The 17863-nt window shown below is 43.5% G+C and overlaps 2 protein-coding genes across 2 annotated transcripts in view; both read right to left on the minus strand.

Annotated features, from left to right (window-relative positions):
- LOC110978065 (uncharacterized) overlaps window positions 1-17863 on the minus strand; it is a 37765-nt gene that overhangs the window by 19722 nt on the left and 180 nt on the right. The window lies entirely within an intron of this gene.
- Window positions 7-17858, minus strand: LOC147798281 (uncharacterized). The gene is made up of 21 exons (XM_087140452.1): window positions 13766-17858; window positions 12395-12643; window positions 11692-12126; window positions 10790-11227; window positions 10240-10656; window positions 9608-10030; window positions 9084-9491; window positions 8459-8884; window positions 7871-8290; window positions 7315-7737; window positions 6714-7124; window positions 6130-6552; window positions 5568-5990; window positions 5037-5456; window positions 4049-4903; window positions 3476-3910; window positions 2833-3252; window positions 2225-2659; window positions 1660-2088; window positions 1030-1461; window positions 7-889 (listed from the first exon to the last, which is right to left on the minus strand). Exons 2-21 carry the CDS (start codon window positions 12540-12542, stop codon window positions 462-464), a joined length of 8649 nt encoding a protein of 2882 aa, XP_086996578.1. The 5' UTR covers window positions 12543-12643; window positions 13766-17858; the 3' UTR covers window positions 7-461.

A 17863-nucleotide genomic window follows, 5' to 3' on the forward strand; every position in this document is an offset into this window, starting at 1 on the left:
CTGCAGACAGTAGAAGTGAGGTAAAAAAGCACCAACAGGAGAGGGGAAATCGGAAACGGAAATACAAAGAATGTTCAATTTGAGAACAGAATAAACTACAGAGAAGAGGAAAGCTCTTCCAAGACTCTGGCTTCCAATTTCTTTTGTTCATCTCAAGGAGGGGCTGGGTATCTTTTTTATCTTGAAGAGAATAGGATTCAGGGCATGATATTTCACATGAACATGGGAGGACACACAAATACATGCAGAATTCGACAAATAAAGCAGGAGTACGGTGAAATTTGGGGAAAAAAAATCTTCTGTCTCACAAATATCTTGCATTCAGCCACCATGTGACACTGTTAGTTCACTGCTATCACACAACCATACTTTCACCACATTGCTCAATGTTTAGACAACCAAGTAGGCATTTAGATCCAGCTGAGCCACGAAGTGTAGCTGCTCTGATCCTATGCCACAAACTAACGTTTTTTTGCGCAGCTAACTTTGCGGCAGTGGACCAGGGCCTCTGGCGAGGCCCCCTCCAGGGTAAACTCTCGCGAGGGCCGGTTTGCCTTATGCAGGTTGACACAAAGATAGTTGTCCTCCTGGCAGAGGATCTGGTCGCGATCCACCTGGGCGGCTAAGTTTCTGAACGTCAGGATGGAGCCCGCTCGTAGGTCCCGGCTAGCCATCTCGGGCGACAGTGTCTGGGTATCAAGGATGTTCTTCTCCTCTGTTCCCTGCCTGTTCTTGGCAGTGAATAATTCCACCCGCCATAGGTTGTTTCCACTGACCTCGGCACCATTGCCACTGGATACCACAGTCACATCAAAGTTAAGATCATTAAGACCAACATCCAATTCACTGGGTCCAGATAGTTCTAAACGTGTACCCTCAATAATGACGCCTGAATATATCACAAAAATAAGCAAAATATCTGTAAGTTTGATTTCAATTCAAATTTTAAAGATATCATCTCCTAATTTAAACTCTTTTTTTTTTTAAGTTGTTCATGTTTCGAAAAATGACTGATATATCTTTTCTTACCATCACATTTTACTTGAAAACAATCAGTTAGAACACTTTGGTCAGGAACGGCCACCAGGTCAAAGTCAGGGCTTGGATTGTCATGTTTCCTCAGCCTGGCGCAAATGAATCTGACATCAGCACACGCTAATCCCGTCATGTCATAATTAATGTCCACGTAGCCAAACATGACGGGCTGACCTCCGACTGCAGCTTTCCCCTCTTGGTACCGGGAAAAGGTATACAGCCGCTGGGGGTTAAGTTGGGTGCCCGTGCCTGTTGGGTTCTCACTGCCAAATAGTGTTAGTGCCCACAGCCTGTTGCCTTCCACAGAACCACTGTCTGGGGTAGTGGCCGCAATGAGCGTGAACATGACACGATTATAGCGGTTGCCCTCTACCAAGTGTGCATTGGTTCCAACAACCTGGGTTTGTATTCCTCCAATTTTGACAGCTGTTGGAGAAAAATAAAATGAAAATTTAATTGTTACAACCCAAATATTCCGCATCCTAGGAATTTGCTAGGAAATGACACCTGATGAAACAATGCATTGCCACCCGTAACATGCTTTAAGATTCTCTAAAATACATGTTCCAATTATGACTTTGTACCGTAAGGAAAGGTGTAAGTTGACAACATTCATGCACTTACGTTTTTTGCACTCAACCATCTTACAGTCCACCAGTGCATTTGACCTCTGACCTTCCACTCTCATATTGAAGTCAGGGTATGCCCTTATCCCTTTGGCAAACTCCACACAGAAGTACTGGTATTCCAAATCGCAACCGAGACGGCTGAAATCGAACTCGGCTTGTACGTCACTCATTTGCAGGTAGGAGCCTGGTGTGAGACTGGCAGAGGCTGTTCTCCTGTCCAAGATCTGAGCCCGGTAGCCGAGCCTGTCACCTGTGCCATCCTCATTTCGACTACCAAAGATGCCGACACGCCAGAGCCGGTTGCCCGAGACTTGTGCACCGCCCGGCAGTGAGTCCACACGGACGTTGAGGGAGAAATCTTGGTTTTGGTCGTTAGTCAGCTTGCCACTTTCCATGGTCCAGTCCATGCTGCTCAAAACCAGACCTACGTAAAAGACACCAACAACGCAGTGAAAACAAATTCCACATATGCTGCATATCTGAATGAGGCAGTGGAGATCAATTAGGATTTCCATAAAGACTTAATCGGCATTCAAATGTAACTAAACTAGATTCATCACCTGTGCATGCTCGTGCTGGTATGGGAAAGCAGCTGGTCAAGACTTCATCATTTGGTACGGCCATTAGCTGGAAGTCTGGGGAGGATGCCGGGTCCTTACTCAGCTCAGTACAAAAATGTTTCATGTTGGTGCACCTGACCCCTGTCATATCAAAGTCCACCCTGATGGACTGGAAGTCAATGGGGTCTCCAGCGTGAGAGAGAGGCAAACTTCCATGGTAACCTGCCAGGACTTGGGATTGGAAGCCGTAGCGCGGGCCCTCACCGGTGGGCTGGCTACTTCCAAAGACGGCCATGCGCCACAGATTAAATCCCTGGACACCCCCACCCAAAGGTGAGCTGGTGGCCTCGGATGAAAACTCAATCGTGTTTGTTGGGCTACCTTCTCTGAGTTCAATGACACCTGGTGTGCTGGTCAACCTAGTTAGATACACTCCTGACAGATTAAACAATCCCATATATATATGCGATTAACCAATGGATCTTACTTAACATCTATCCTTAAAACAACACTGAACTAACAAAACAGAAAATAAACCACATTTTAAACCATTTTTTCCCCTTTAAATCTTTCAGACAAATGCAGCTTATCATAAACATATCTCTTACCCCTACAAGGTTGAGGTTTACAAGACACTAGTGTGTCCTCTCCTGACTGAACCTTGAAGGCAAAATCAGGCTGGGCTGATTCCACCTTGTCAAACTCCAAGCACAAAAACTGGAAGTCAGAACAGCCCAGCTGGCCCAGATCAAAGCTCACTGGGACGTCAGTGAATTGTAAGGGGGAGCCACCAGTCAGCTCCTTGGCTTGCCGGTAGGGGTCCAGAATCTGATCCATGCTAGCCAGCCGCTGGCCGCCTCCGTCAGCTTGCCTGCTGCCAAACAGGCCAAGGCGCCATAGCCGCAGGCCGTCCACGTCCCGGCTTTTCTCTGTAGTTTCCACGGTCACGTCAAGGCTCACCATGGCTGGCTGGCCAGCTATGTAGTCTCCCACCTCATGGTTCCATTCCAGCTCCGTGGCCACCACCCCTGGTGTCAGAGAAATGGAACAGTTAATTGAAATGGGATGCTCGACTTTCAAAAATAGCCTAACGTGGAAGTTTTGACAGGTGTTGTGTAGCACTGTACTCTCTTCTTAGAGGATAATTTTACTAGGTTTATTGGCAATCTGCTGAAATTGATTACCAAAATTTAACTGTTTAAGATTTCGAAATAAAACTGCTTCCAATGAAAAAACAAAAGCAACTGTTACCTTCACATCTGCTTGATATGTCCACACAATCAGTCAATACATCTTCATTTGGAATTCCAACCACCGTGAAGTCCATTGTTGAATCATCATTCTTTTCTAGTGTTAAGCATACATATGGTGTCTTGGAACACTCAAGTCCTGACATATCCAGTGGCACCCTTAGATCCATCCAGCTCAGATCACCGGCTGGCTCCAGTGGTTCATTACGCTCCTCTGGTGAAGTGAGGACCTGCTCTTGGACAGCATACTGCCGGCCTCTACCTTCTTCATTTGAGGAAAGGTAGGACTTCAGTGTCCACAGGTTTTTCCCCATGATGGCACTGCTCTGGAGACTGGCAAGAGCGAGGACAGACATGCCGACCTCATTGTCTGGACTGTCTTCAAAGATTGGGTTGTCATCTGTAAATGCTGCATTCAGGTTGATGAACTCCGCTCCTTTGCAAAAAGAAATAAAATGTTTAGCATTTAACCATTTTTGAAAGTCTGCAACGAGACTTTTCGTGATAACCACAGTGACTGTTATCAACAAAAATGATACAGTTGCTTGGAAAAGAGAAAAAAGTTGGGACTCACTAGCTTTGCAGGGTGCTTTCTTGCAGGACACCATTCCTTCAGCACCTGCATCACTTCTGTGGTCTGTCACACTGAAGGTAAAATCCGGATCAGCTGCATCACTTTTTGCAAACTCTAAACACACATACTGGTAGTCAGTGCATCCAACTGTTCCTGCGTCAAACTGTGTGTTAATGTCAGTCAAGTCTAGATTGGCTCCGGATGATATTCCAGTGCTGGACTGATCGCGGTTCAGTGTTTGTCTGACATAGTCGTGCCTCTCTCCAGAACCATCTGGGTTCCTGCTTCCAAAGAGGCCGAGCCGCCACAGATTTTTGCCACTGAGGTCACGGGTGTCATCAGTCGTAGAAATGCTCGCCTGTATGGAGAATGGGGTCTGCTGGCCTGGAATGATATTACTGGCTTCATAGGACCAGTCGATACGGTCTACTCTCACGCCTTTGCACTGCAAAGGATTGCAAGCCTTCAAGGAGTTCCCCTCTGGCACGGTCAGGAGGTTAAAAGTCGCACTTGGTGAGGCTCCTTTGCTGAGCTCGACACACAAGTAGTGTGCCTGACTGCACAGAACATTGATTAGGTCATGCTTGTACTCCACGCTGCCAAAGTCGAGGATCTGTCTAGGTCGGAGAGTAAGATCTTCCTGAGGCTGAGTAAGAGTCTGCCTCTGCAGGGCTAGCTTTGTATCTAACGAAGGGTCAGGGGTCACGTAGGCAGACAGCTGCCACAGCCCTGAACCGGCCACACCCTTCGAATCCCTGCCTGGTGTGGCCCGAACGAGAAGTCTCAGCTGGTTACCAGAGCCTTCCTTAACTTCATTATTGGTCAGTACTGCAGAAAGGCCACTCAGGATCACATCTGTTGGTAAAGCATAAAGTAACCAGCAAATATTAGAGCAAATATACCACGATGTATATATGATGCAGTGTAATTCCAAGGCTACTGATACAAACAATGTATTAGAATTCTTAAGCATTACATAATGTCTTACCTGCAGTACATTCAACTTCTAAGCATTCGGTAATTGTTCTGCCACCATCTGAAATCTCAAACTTGAATCCTGGAGCTGGACTGTCACCTCGGGCAAATTCAGCACAGAGGTGTGTGAATTCTGAACAGCCGAGTGAGCCGACATCAAAGTTGGTCTGTACGCTGGCAATGGATAGCGGCAAGCCACTTGCAAGGGGAGTTCCCGCTGCCCTGGCATCCAATATCTGCTCTGTATAGTTGAGGCGTGGGCCAGAGCCATCGCTTCTTTGACTAGCGTAAAGGCCCATGCGCCAGAGTCCAGAGCCTGACAGCTGCCGACTGTCCGACATTGCAACGGTGGCATCGACGGTGAGAGGACTTGGTTGGTTGATGATGGTGTCACGAGCAGAGTAGCCCCAACTCAGAGACTCAGCTAAAACACCTTTTGAAAATGACAAATGTAAAAAGCTTCATTAATGAAAACAAAAAGAACTAGCATAAAATCAGGTGAATATCAACTTAAAAGAGCTGATGTTGTGAAAGTTGGAAGTACCTCTGCAATCCACAGGTTGGCATTCTGTCAAAACACTGTCATCAGGCGTGGCTTGCAATTGGTAATCAATGCTTGCTGAGGGATTCTTGCTGAGTCTGGCGCAAATGTAGCTGATGGAGGTGCAATCCACGCCCATCATGTTGTAGTTGACGTTCAGGGGTCCAAACTCCACCCGGCCACCCGGCTTCAAATCCATGTCTGCCTGCCTACCAACAAGAGCTTGCTCTTGTGGGTTGAGCTCGGGCCCCTGACCGCGATCGCTGTTGCTCCCGAACATGGTGACCCGCCAAAGGCTGGAGCCAGAAAGGCCGGAGGAGACCAGGGAGGAGAGGGCAGACACATTGAATGCCAACAGATTTATAGGGCGCTCTTCCACAACATTACCAATGATGGGAGTGGACACAACATCAATAATATCGACAGCTATGAAGAGAGAATGTAGAATAAGCTATGAATTTAGCAATCCTTCCACTCTCATTCAATGGCAAAACATTTTGATGCAATTTCTAGACTTGAAGTCATTTCATTTAATAGCAAGCATTGAATACGGAATAATTCTTACCCGACTGACAGGGCTGGCGTTGGCAGTTGATGAGGGTGGGCGTTCCAGCTGTCGTAAACATGTAAAATGGTGGCTGTGGAACTCTCCCTCTGGCGAACTCGAGGCAGAGGTACAGATAATCAGAGCAGCCCACCTGGCCCAGGTCAAATGAGGTCTGGACATTGAGCAGGTTGAGTGGAGTGCCGCCCATCAGAGGCTGGCCGGCAGTCTGTTCATCAAGAATTTGCCGCTTCAGGCCAGCTCGCTCTCCACTGCCGTCCTCGTTGCGACTGGCAAAGAGGTTGAGCTGCCACAGGCCCTCACCCTGGACATCCTGTGTGCCCTGTTTGCTCTGGATCATGGCATGGATTTCCATACCTGTCTCTTCCCCGAGCATGACAGGATCACTTTCGTACAGCCAGTTCATTGACTCAAAGAACACACCTTCAACAAAACACACCGATAAATACTTTTTAACAAAACATTTTGAAAATTTGGGCTGATATTTGACATAAACTTGGCTGGATTTCAGATTATTAACTGCAGCAGCATCTGAATTCAGGAGAGAAATGTAGACAATACATGCATTGCAGCGTTAAACTCACCATCACAGTCCAATCGTTGGCAGCTTGTGAGGGTAGTCTCGTTAGTCTCAATTTCAAATTCCACAGATGCCCTGGGGTTTCGCTGGAGGGATACGCAGACATACTGCACCTCTCCACAGCCCCGCCCTGTCATGTCCAGGTTGAAGTCTACATTTCCAAAGTTCAAGGGCTCGCCCGGGAGCAGAGTAGTGTCTGCTTGCGCATCATTCAAGACTTGCCGGTTCTCTAGGTACTTCTTGCCCGAGCCATCCGGGTTGCTGCTTCCAAATGCAGAAAGCTCCCACAGACGATTTCCGGTTACACCCACTGTACTGCCATCAATTGACACGCCTAGTTGAATACGATTCTGGGGGCGGTCATCAACTACTGAGCCAGAGTTCAGTGTGGTTTGCAGTGGATTGAATTTAATTGCTATTCAGAAAGAACAAACCACAACATCTGTGAATTCACTATTCACTTGAACAAACTTCAAATGCGGACTTCATGAAAATCATTTTGAAATTTCTAATTGCCAAAATGCTAACAGTATGGCAGGCATCAAATCTTTCATTTAAATGAGAAAAATCCATAAGCCACGATAAAAATGATATGGTTCTCCTACCAGACGAGCAAGTTCTTTCTTGACATGTTATCAGTGTGGGCTCCTGGCTGACTGTGAAGAAGTAGAACTGTGGTCTGGGTCGGTTGGTTTGCCCAAACTCCAAGCATACATGCGTCCACTTCTTGCAGCCGATGGCACCAATGTTGAACAGGCTGATGCTGTCGGGGAAGACAAGCGGATTCCCGCGCCAGTAGGCTAGCCCCTCCAGCTCTTCATTCAGAATCTGTGAGTCACTGCTGAACCTTTCACCATTACCATCAGAGCTCTGACTGCCAAAAAGGCTGAGTTTCCACAGCTGCTCACCAGACACGTCCACGCCAATGTCTGCGAATGTAACGTTGGCATGCACAATGACAGGACTTTTCTGGCCGAGGATGATGTCCGTGGTGTCAAGCCTGAACGAAAGGCTCTCAGCATACACACCTGAGATACGGGGAACAAACATTAGACAAATTACTTTTGAGAATTATTTCATAAATACTCATACAACTGTTTCCAGAGATGATTAATGATGGCACCAGCAAGTTGAATTTTTGAAACAGTATTTCAAGCGTACCTTCACAATCTACTGGTTGACAGCTGGTAAGTGCCCTTTCATCAGGCTGGGGTACCAACGTGAAGTTGAGACTAGCACCAGGGTTACGGCTGAAAGACAAGCACATAAACCTGACTTCGGCGCAGCCGAACTCTGTCATATCAAAATTGAAATCTACTGGTCCAAAGTCCATCTCCCTGCCATCAGGCGGGAGAGTTTTGTCCTGCTGTCGCTGTTTCAACACCTGAAACTGCTCACCATACCGCATGCCAGTCCCATCGCTGTTGCTACTGCCAAAAGACGACACACGCCAGAGGTTGCTGCCAGCTACACCAAGATCTACACTTTGTATGGCTGCATCCATGCGGATCCTATTAATTGGACGGTTATCAACGATTGATCCACGGCGCAGTTGGGTAGTTAGTGGCTTGACCCCAACATCTGTGATCATCAAAACATACAGACAACTTTCAAGTCATTCTAAAAATTAAGAAGATTCTTGAATGGATATCAACAGAGGGCATGCTTCTGAATTGCAATGAACAAAAGCTGAAAAAGAGAATTAGGTAATTCATGGATGTAATAAAAAGTGTGAAGATTCGGACTTACTGCCTGTGCAGGCTCGTTTCTGACACTGTGTTAGTGTTGAGGTGCCAGCTTTCGTGAAGAAAGAGAATTGCGGCCTGGGGGACTCCGCTTGGCCAAACTCCACACAGAGATGGGTGAAGTCAGAGCAGCCGATTGCTCCTATGTCAAACGTGATGCCGGTCTCATTGAAGTGTAGCGGGGACCCCACAAGGCTGTACTCCAGACGTGCCTGCCGCCGGCTCAGTATCTGCTGCAGACGGTTGTAACGCGGCCCCTCACCCGTTGCAGATCTGCTACCAAAGAGGCCAAGTTGCCACAGGCTGGACCCCGAGAGGGAGCTGCCCATGTCAGTCATTTGCACAGTGGCGTCAATCATGAGGGGGCTGTCCTGCCCAAGAGTGATGCTTACAGGCCGGTACTGCCAGCTTAAACTCTCTGCATAGACACCTAGAGGTTAGAAAAACATGTACAAAACTTTTCAACTGCAAAGTAAACACATCAATTTCAAGAAAAGCCTAAAGCAGGGAGTCATCAAGCTCTGGTTTTAAAGTTTGAACTTTCTGATTTTGAAGGATTTCAGTAATGTGTGGAAGCAGTCAGCATGAAGTGTAATGGCAGTAAGGCCATTCTCAGTTGATGAACTCACCTTCGCATTCAAGCTCCACGCATCTGGTGAGCCCATCCTCTGTGGCCAAGGAGAAATCCACTGAGGATCTGGGGTTCTTCTCCAGTGTAAGGCAGAGGTACTTCACCTGGCTACAGCTCAGTGCAGTCATGTCGAAGTTGAACCCCACATTACCAAAGTTCAGTTCCTGGCCCGCCTCCACCCCCATGTCTTGCTGAATGTTGTCCAACACCTGGGCCTGTTCGTAGTACCTCTCACCACTACCGTCTGCATTCTGGCTCCCAAAGGCCGTCATGCGCCACAAGTCATCACCTGCAATGCCTAGTTCTGGGCTGTCTACAGAGCTCTGAAGTATGAATCTGTTGGAGCGACGACCATCCATAATAGAGCCCCTCACAAGCTCAATTCGAAAGTTTTCCAAGTTCAAAACTGCAAGAAACGAAAATGGTGCATTAATGCATCATTGAAGGTTCTGGGTACTAACATTTATATCACTGCAAAATGTAAGAGCTGATTATTTCCATAAAAAATGCAGCAACACTAACCTGATTCACAGGTGCTTCGTTTGCAGACAACCAGGGAACTGTTTCCAGTCTCAAACAGCAAGTAGAAATCTGGTTGGGGATTGTCACCGCGTGAAAACTCAACACAAAGGAATTGGAATTCTCCACATCCTAGCCAGCCCACGTCGAACTCTGTGGTTAAGTTGTCAAATTGGAGGGGAGACCCGGAGCGCATCGCTGTGGCAGTTTGTTCGTCAGTCAGCAGCTGTTCAATAGGTGTGAATCGATGCCCGGTTCCCTGCTTGTTTTTACTACCAAACAGGGACAGCTTCCAGAGCTGGGCACCCGTGACGTCTTTGCCAGTGGGTGTGAACTCCACCACACTGCTAATGGTAAGGGGACTCTTAAGGCCCAGTGTTACTTTTTCAGACAAGTAGTCCCATGACAACTGGCGAGCAAACACGGCTATGAGATAACAGAAAAAAGTCCAGTTCACTCATTTAAACTTTGCGAGATTGGTCTTTGTAGACAAATACAACAAACCATTCACAAATTTGTTGATCTGCAGTTACTACAAAGCACAATTAGTGGAAAGAATTGTTCCATGCCAACTTCTTATTGTAATCAATTGTAATTGTAATTGTGTTTATCCAGAGAAAAAACATTTCACTCACCATCACACTCCGTAGGTTCACACTGGGTCAGAACTCTTTCATCTGGGACTGGACGCAGGCTGAAAACGGTCGTTGCCTCCTCCAGTTTGTCAAACGACAGGCAAATGTACCTCACCTCACTACAGGTCAGCCCGGTCATGTCAAAGTTGAAATTAATTGGACCCAGGTCCATCGGCTGCAACAGCTCCAGAGTTAAGTCTCGCTGTTCCTCACTCAGAACCTGGGACTGGTAGTTCAGTTTTGGGCCAAGGCCCTGGGGTGAGCTGCTGCCAAAGGCACTGACGCGCCACAAGTCTTTCCCAGCTGCCCCGACATTGCCCCCATCGACCTCCATTGTGATGCTGAAGAGGTTGATGGGCCGGTCATCTACTACTGATCCCATCTGAAGTTCTGTGTCGATTCCGATAATATTAGATACTAAAGCAGACAAAGAAAAAAAAAAGATTTCAGGACTATTACTTTGTTGCTGATATGCACATATTTCAAAACACAATAACAGTTAATTTGGTTAATCTGACACAGCTGACAAGTAATTTTGAAACTGTGTTACCTGCTCTGCAAGTTGCCATCTCACATAATGTTAAAATGTTGTCATCATCCAGGTCATCCAAGACTGAAAATGTGAAATCTGGAGTAGCATCATTCCCCTTTGTTAATTCCATGCATGCATAATTGAAACCATTGCACCCAATAGCTGCGATATCAAAGTGTGCCATGGCCTCCGCGAACTGAATGTCACGCTCTTCACCAGGCATCAGGGGCATATCAGCGTCAAGAGCCTTCAGCGTCTGATTCACATAGTTGAATCGCTCCCCTGTGCCATCTGCGTTCCTGCTGCCAAAGATGCCCAGGCGCCACAGGCCTGTGCCAGACACGCTGCGACTGGTGGATGTGAAGTGAGCGATAGCATTTATGAAGAGAGGGTTTGCTTGACCAGCAATGACATCCGCAGCTCTGTAATTCCATGTTAGACCTCTGGCAACAACACCTGATAGGAAAAAAGAAAAGACCATAATAACTTTGATGCTGGACTTTGCTAAACACTGAAATTTCCACATATAAAAGGATGCCGTGTTTATAAAAATTTTATTTGCATATTCTGCTTAAATTCTTACGTCAAGTTAAGGTAAGTACAGTCTGACTAACAAAACAGGAACTCAACAATTTTTTTACTTTTTTCAGAGAATCTTAAGTTGTTATAAGTAAATTTTCTGGGAAGAGGTTTCTTCTGAAATTTGTTTGAATCAGGAAATAAAAACTTAATTAATCCTGAATCCTCTGATTGGCAGATATGGATTTGTTACAGGGCTTCAAACTCTCGCGCCTTGAGCACGAGACTGATACGTTATTTTCAAGGTCTCGCATTCGCACTGTCTGCTCTTTCTCAAAGTTGGCAACTATGCTCTGTTTGGAGTAAAAATCTGTGACTGAAAAAATTTGTGTCACACATACCTTGGCAAGGTGGGGAAGGAATACATTCAGTCAACACTTCGTCATCTGGCTCTGCACTGAAGAAGAAACTGGGATTTGCTTCAGGTCCCTTCAGAAACCTCACACAGATAAATTTAGCAGAGGAACACATCTCGCTTGCCAAATCCATGTCATAGTTGATGTAACGGAACCGGAAAGGACTCTTCTTCAGCAGTGAGGTGGACTGCTGTTCCTTCGAAAAGGCCTGCTCAACAAATGAGATCTTTGGCCCCTCACCACGGGGGCTTCGACTCGTCCATACATTTAGCTTCCAAAGCTTCTCTCCACGGATTGCGGTGGTGTCCTTAGAATTCACAAAGCCAACCTCCAGGTTGAGCTGTACGCGGCTGCTCTGTGATTCAGTGACAGAGGCACTTGCCCCGGTGAGTTCAGGATTTAAACTGGTTATAACAGCATCTGTATTAATGCAATGGATCGTTAGTTAATTGGCAGTCAGAAATTTACCCATGGGGAAAAAGTAGTTTCACAATGCATGACAGTGAAATAACTGTTTAACATCCACTGCAGATATATGAAAACTTTAATTAAAATGTCGAATTTTAGAATCATTCTGGAAATGTTAATGCATACTAATGAATTCTTGTTTCAAATTCAAATGTATTATCATGTTGATATAATGCCAACACTGAATCAACTACAGATGGGTTCAAGTGTCAACACTTACAAAAGGGGCACATTCTGCAGCATTCGCCGTCCAGTTTGATCGGGTCTGAGCAAGGCAGATCTTGGCAACTTTCAATTACGCAATTGGTGGTGGAATTGTCACAAGAGCACGTTGTGCAATCGTCGTATTTCCATACTTCCCCATGCATGTAAATCTCGTTCAGATGGGGGCACGGTAGCAAAGGCTCAACAAACGAAGAGCCAAGAGAGAATGACAAAGTGGATGCCAGTTCGGAAACGGGCACGCCCCCTGTGGATCGTATACAATGAAGATTTTTGGGCAGCCATATGACAACAAAATGTTGCCTCATACTCTTCTTGAGGAATTCAGGCAAACAAATACAAGTACACACAGTTAGCATGTTGTTCAAAATTTTTATTCACTCTGTATCTTTTTTGTACCTAAGAGTTTACACAAATGATAGAAGCCTTGGAGTTGTAATTCCTGATTTTTTGTGATATCTCACTTGTGTAATTTTAAGGAATGGTCTTTACCAATAAAAAATCAATCAGAAAATCATTTCTCTATAATTCTTTGAAACCACTTCATCCAACTGCGGATGGGTATACTAAAGGTACTTTTGTAGACGTAATATTTCCCATGGTAATACCTTAAGCAAGTGTGAGTGACTAACTCCAACAAATAATAATCATTTCAGATGCAGTTAGGAACATTATATTTCAAGTGAAATTTTCAAATATTGAAGAATACCTTGCCAAATACAGCTTTTGGCATATTGATACCCCCCCTCCAATAAATAAACATCTCACTTTCACACATTCATAAGCACTCACACTGCACTTTGTTTTCTCTCCGAAAAAAAGGCAATATGGAAGAGGCATGATTGTTGCAGACGACAATGGGGTAAAACACAGAACAAAGACGAGTCCGGGAATCAACAAATCCAATAAAACAACTAAGGGGGAGGCATGGGATGCAAGGAGGGTGGATTGGGAAGGATAACGTGCATGTTGCAGTGACCCCACTACATTTTACTTCCTTTGCTATGCCTCTCAGGATGTGACCAAGATTGTGCAATGCAAAATGTGAATTGTAATGGTGTTTAAAAATGTTTGGTATGAGGTTGTACATTCCAGTGATAGAAATTTACAGCTTGAATGATTAAGTTTAAAATCCAATGATTTCTTTTATCAACCCCCCCCCTTCAGTCATCTTTCACACTAGGATCAAGAGTAGAAAGAATTATTTAAAAAGTAAACTTCAATTGAACCAAATTGAAAAGAAATTTACAAAATGGGTACAGCTGACCACAAGAGGGCAGATGCGACAGGTTGGAAGGAATCAGTTTGGTTGGGAGGAAGTGAAGGTAAAACAAAACAATTAATATTGTGGATTTAAATCACCATGTACCAAAGCCTTGATCCACCAGCTGAGGAAGAGTAAGAGAGAGCAGTCACATGACTAGGAACAGACAGGTCACATGATGGGAAGCCAGAGTCTTGGAGAAACATTCCTCTAAATTTAAAGACTCATTCAACAGCTGCTGTTAAAAGTCAACTAAAACCAACAAAAATAACAGTGAAAAGGAAGTTCTGGTATGAGATAATCCATCTTGTTTGTAACACATTTTATTATCAGGCGTAATGGTATTTTGAGTTCAAACATGATACTTCAAATTTATTTGAAGATACGTGTATCCAGAAGTTAATACCAATTTTGTATGGCAAGAGGCCTCGTTGTGCAGACACCAATAATTACAACTTATCATCACATATTTAAGCAAATCCTATTATGAAATAGACATGCTCAAACAGCGCAGGTTTTTGTTAACCAAAACAGAATTTATCAGATTTCACACTTTCCATGGAAACTTTTGTTGACCATTACAAAATTTGTTTGAATTTGCACTAAACTAATTTGTAACAAGCAGACAAATTTACAGCAATGATTACAATGTCTGAAATTCTTTTATTGTTTAAAAAGATGGATTACCCACCAACTTCAATACTTCAAGCGTGTAAATTTGGGGTTAATAACGATGCAGAAAGGAACTTAAAGTGCTCATTGGCTGACCTGCTTGTGAATCACATGATTTTTTCCCCCAATCAGAGTAAAGTTCATGAATTCACTGTGTGAATCTTGTGTTACTGGTGGTTTGTTATCAAAAGGATAGAATGGCAGAGTTGGGCTAAGTAAGAATTTCGGAAAAATTAGAAATCTTTAATCTCCTTTGGAATTAGGAGCTGTAATAATAAAATTCCCAAATTGTGCAACAAATTCGGACAAGCTGATGATGATAATTATTTTGAGTTGCTGTTGCCAGACAATCAAAACACTGTAAATATTTATTTTTGTATGGCAAACATATTTTTGAGAAGTCGTGCTTTTCAAATGTGAAATTCATGCACTTTGCAAAGACATCACATAACAGACACATGCAGGTCACATGCTTTTTTTTCTTGCTTTTTTTTCCCATGCTTCACATTTTAGCAAAGTGAAAACTATAAAGTTAAATTTTCATTTAAATTAAAAAAAAATTTAAACATGCCTATCAGATTTTGCATATTCATTACTTTACTAAACATATAGGACAATACCAAGCAATTTTACACGCAATCATGCACAAATTACATCGACAAAAATCATAATGTAAATGGCAAATGACTCAAATAAAACTGATGACATAAAACAAAGAAACAATACAAGTCAATCTCATGCATGGCAGATACAAAAAAGGAAAGTCTTGCTTTTGGAACAAAAGGCTAAAATTAAAGATTTTAAAAACATGCAATACTTTCTGGTCCGTAGAGAAAACAAAGACAACAAGCTTACTTGTATGCTCAGCATGCACAATCATGCAAGGGGTCAGTGGAACACAAATCAACACCAGACAGTGAACATTTGCCAGTGTTAAGTCTTGTAAATAGGCCGCCAAGCATGACTGACGATATTTATCAGTCTTAAAGTTGAGAAACTGACCAACTTATAACGTGGCAAATGTCCACTGCACCATTTTCAGCAATGCAACATCAAACCAAATTATCATCTTGACACTTGTAGCCAGAATATAAGAAAAAGGCTCTTTTAAGCAGCATTTTTGGGGGAGGGGTAGGGGAGCCATAAGGATCCTCCCTAGAGGAGGCAAGCCTGGCATTTAATGTTAACATGTTCCTCTCTTCGGTTCTGAAATCTCACATCAACATTGTTTTCAAATATTTTTGCTTGAAATGTTTGAAGAAAGTTAAGAGACTGAAACATCTGATTGCAAATTTCTAGAGAACTTAATAAAAACTATCCATTTGTCAACTAAAGAAAATGAATGGAACAAGAGCTGTTAAAAGCTGCAGACAATGCTACAAATTAACTGAGAGAAACAAAGTCATTCAGCCCATCACAAGAGAAGTCAGCCGACTTCTGTACTGAACTTAACACAGACATCCTATCACAGGCCCCATAATTATTGAACCCCAAAAACTGCTGAGAAAAACTGCTGAGAAAAGCTCCTTCATTTAGCAAGGTGCTGACGGAGCAACCCTGGTAGAAAAGAAGAAAATCCTAAGTCCAGGGACTTTTCCTTGGTGTGCTGACCTTGCACAGCAGAGGTCCCCCCTAACTCCCCACAAACAGCACCATTACCTTTACCTTGAGCTCCTCCTTGAGTTTATTTTATTGGTTTATGCCAAGTCAGCAGGGTTGCAAAAAATGTTTCCTGATTGGTTCTTGGGCTGAGGTCAGGGGTCGGGGTTTGGGGATCCCACAATCTGTCCGCATTAATCATATTCCAGTTTAAGTGACAGGTTTAATTCGTTTCCTGTGCACTGAGCACATTGTCAGTGGGAATTCAAAAACCTGATATTTCCAAATGCAAGATCAATATTACCCTGTTTATTATGTGGTAAACCATCATGCTTCCACTTTGACTTACTGAGTTGAAAATATTTCAAGTCTAAATTCCAATATGAGGTGACTTAGGTAAGGGATTAGTGTTTTTCATAGGTGCTTGAACGTTTTTGAATGGGCCAAAAATATCCCCTGCAGAGCTCACATAGACACTTGTCCAAAAGAACAATCAACATCAAAACTACCCAGATGGTTGAAATACTTACAAGGTCAAGGGTCAAAGTAAAGCCTATCACAAGAATGTACAGAGGCCCCCAAAAAAGCTGATGCAGCTGAATTTTGCAGTATTCTAAATTCTTATTCAGGTTTACACAATATTTCTCAAACAAGCGAGTAGTGTATTAGAAAAGACTGGAACTGCAGGCTTAAATTCTTTGCCTGAACAAAAATTCTCAAGGATTTCCCAAGATTTTCACAAGTTTCATATTTCTAGTTTGGAAAAGAAACATCGACCTGCTGCAACTGCTGAGCAAGCAGATTACTACTACCAGACATAAAAAGAGTGGGCGTCAGTGAATGAAATATGTCATAACTCCTCCCCCTCATGAATATACATGTAGCCACAGCCACAAGCAACAGTTAGTCTTCACTTCAGCACATACAATTCAAGCATTGTTTTACCACTGTGATCATGCCCTTAGTGATCAATAAAATCAATGTCTGCCTTGGTAGCTCTGTTTTGTCATCACATTTCTGCTAGAATCATGTCAGCCTCAATACACTCTCACTTAAATAACCCATTTCCTGATTAAGGAGCTTAGAACAGGTTGTCTCATGTTAGATTTGTAAGGAGGTAAATGTATGACTTTTAACTTGCTACATTTATATCATGATCTGATGGAAAGTAAAGTTTAAGGCTTTGCTCTTAAAAGATCGCCTGATTTCCACACTACACTCATTATGTAAACAAAGTGACAATAAATCCTTTACAGTCACATGCAAACTTGGCAGAAATAGGATACATTCTTTACCATTGCAATACAGATGTCATTAAGTACAAACTTCAATTTCTCTTCTCAAAACAAAATGGCCGACATCTTTGAGAGTGTTGACACATTATTTGCTTAAGACTTTTCTTAAAATTCCCTGAAAGTTTGTGCTTAAAAAGACAACAGGCTGACGATCAGGGCAAAGTAGCAATTGACCTCCATTTTTCCAACTGCACAATCCTACTGTCTATTTTGACAAACCACTTGTATATAAAGTCTACTGCCTAAGCTAGAGTATACCCAATCACACTTGGAATTTATGGTATCAAAGTTACTTCACAACACGAATAGTTATGTTTAACTAGCCAAGGCTTTTGGGGGAATAGGGGTTGTTGCTGAGGCCAGGGGAAAGGAAAACATGCAGATATAATTTTCCAACATCCCTCGAAAGACCAGGTTCTTTAAGCATGCAATTATCAAACGGTTTTAAAGCATTATTAACACAGAAAGTAAAGGATTATGGGGTGGATGGGTGTTTGACACACAAGTAAGCTCACTTCAACTTTTTTTACATCATCATGCATGAGATTGATTTTTCACCAAATTCTGCCAAGCATTTTTATTAAAAAATCTGTTCTTCAGCTCTGAATTTTTCATAGACGGAAAAAGAACTGACTTA

This window comes from Acanthaster planci, linkage group LG08 (assembly GCF_054643075.1).
Source record: "Acanthaster planci isolate LZ-2023a linkage group LG08, COTS_SCS, whole genome shotgun sequence".
Taxonomy (NCBI): Eukaryota; Metazoa; Echinodermata; class Asteroidea; order Valvatida; family Acanthasteridae; genus Acanthaster; species Acanthaster planci.

Bases quoted from the DNA above. Each gene is read 5' to 3' on its own strand.
- LOC147798281 (XM_087140452.1), bottom strand. From the start codon at position 12,542: ATGCATGGGGAAGTATGGAAATACGACGATTGCACAACGTGCTCTTGT. The intron at 9,492-9,607 runs GTTAGTGTTGCT...CGTTTCTTGCAG, and splicing joins ACGAAGCACCTGTGAATCAG to TTTTGAACTTGGAAAACTTT. The intron at 3,253-3,475 runs GTAACAGTTGCT...CTCTGACACCAG, and splicing joins CATATCAAGCAGATGTGAAG to GGGTGGTGGCCACGGAGCTG.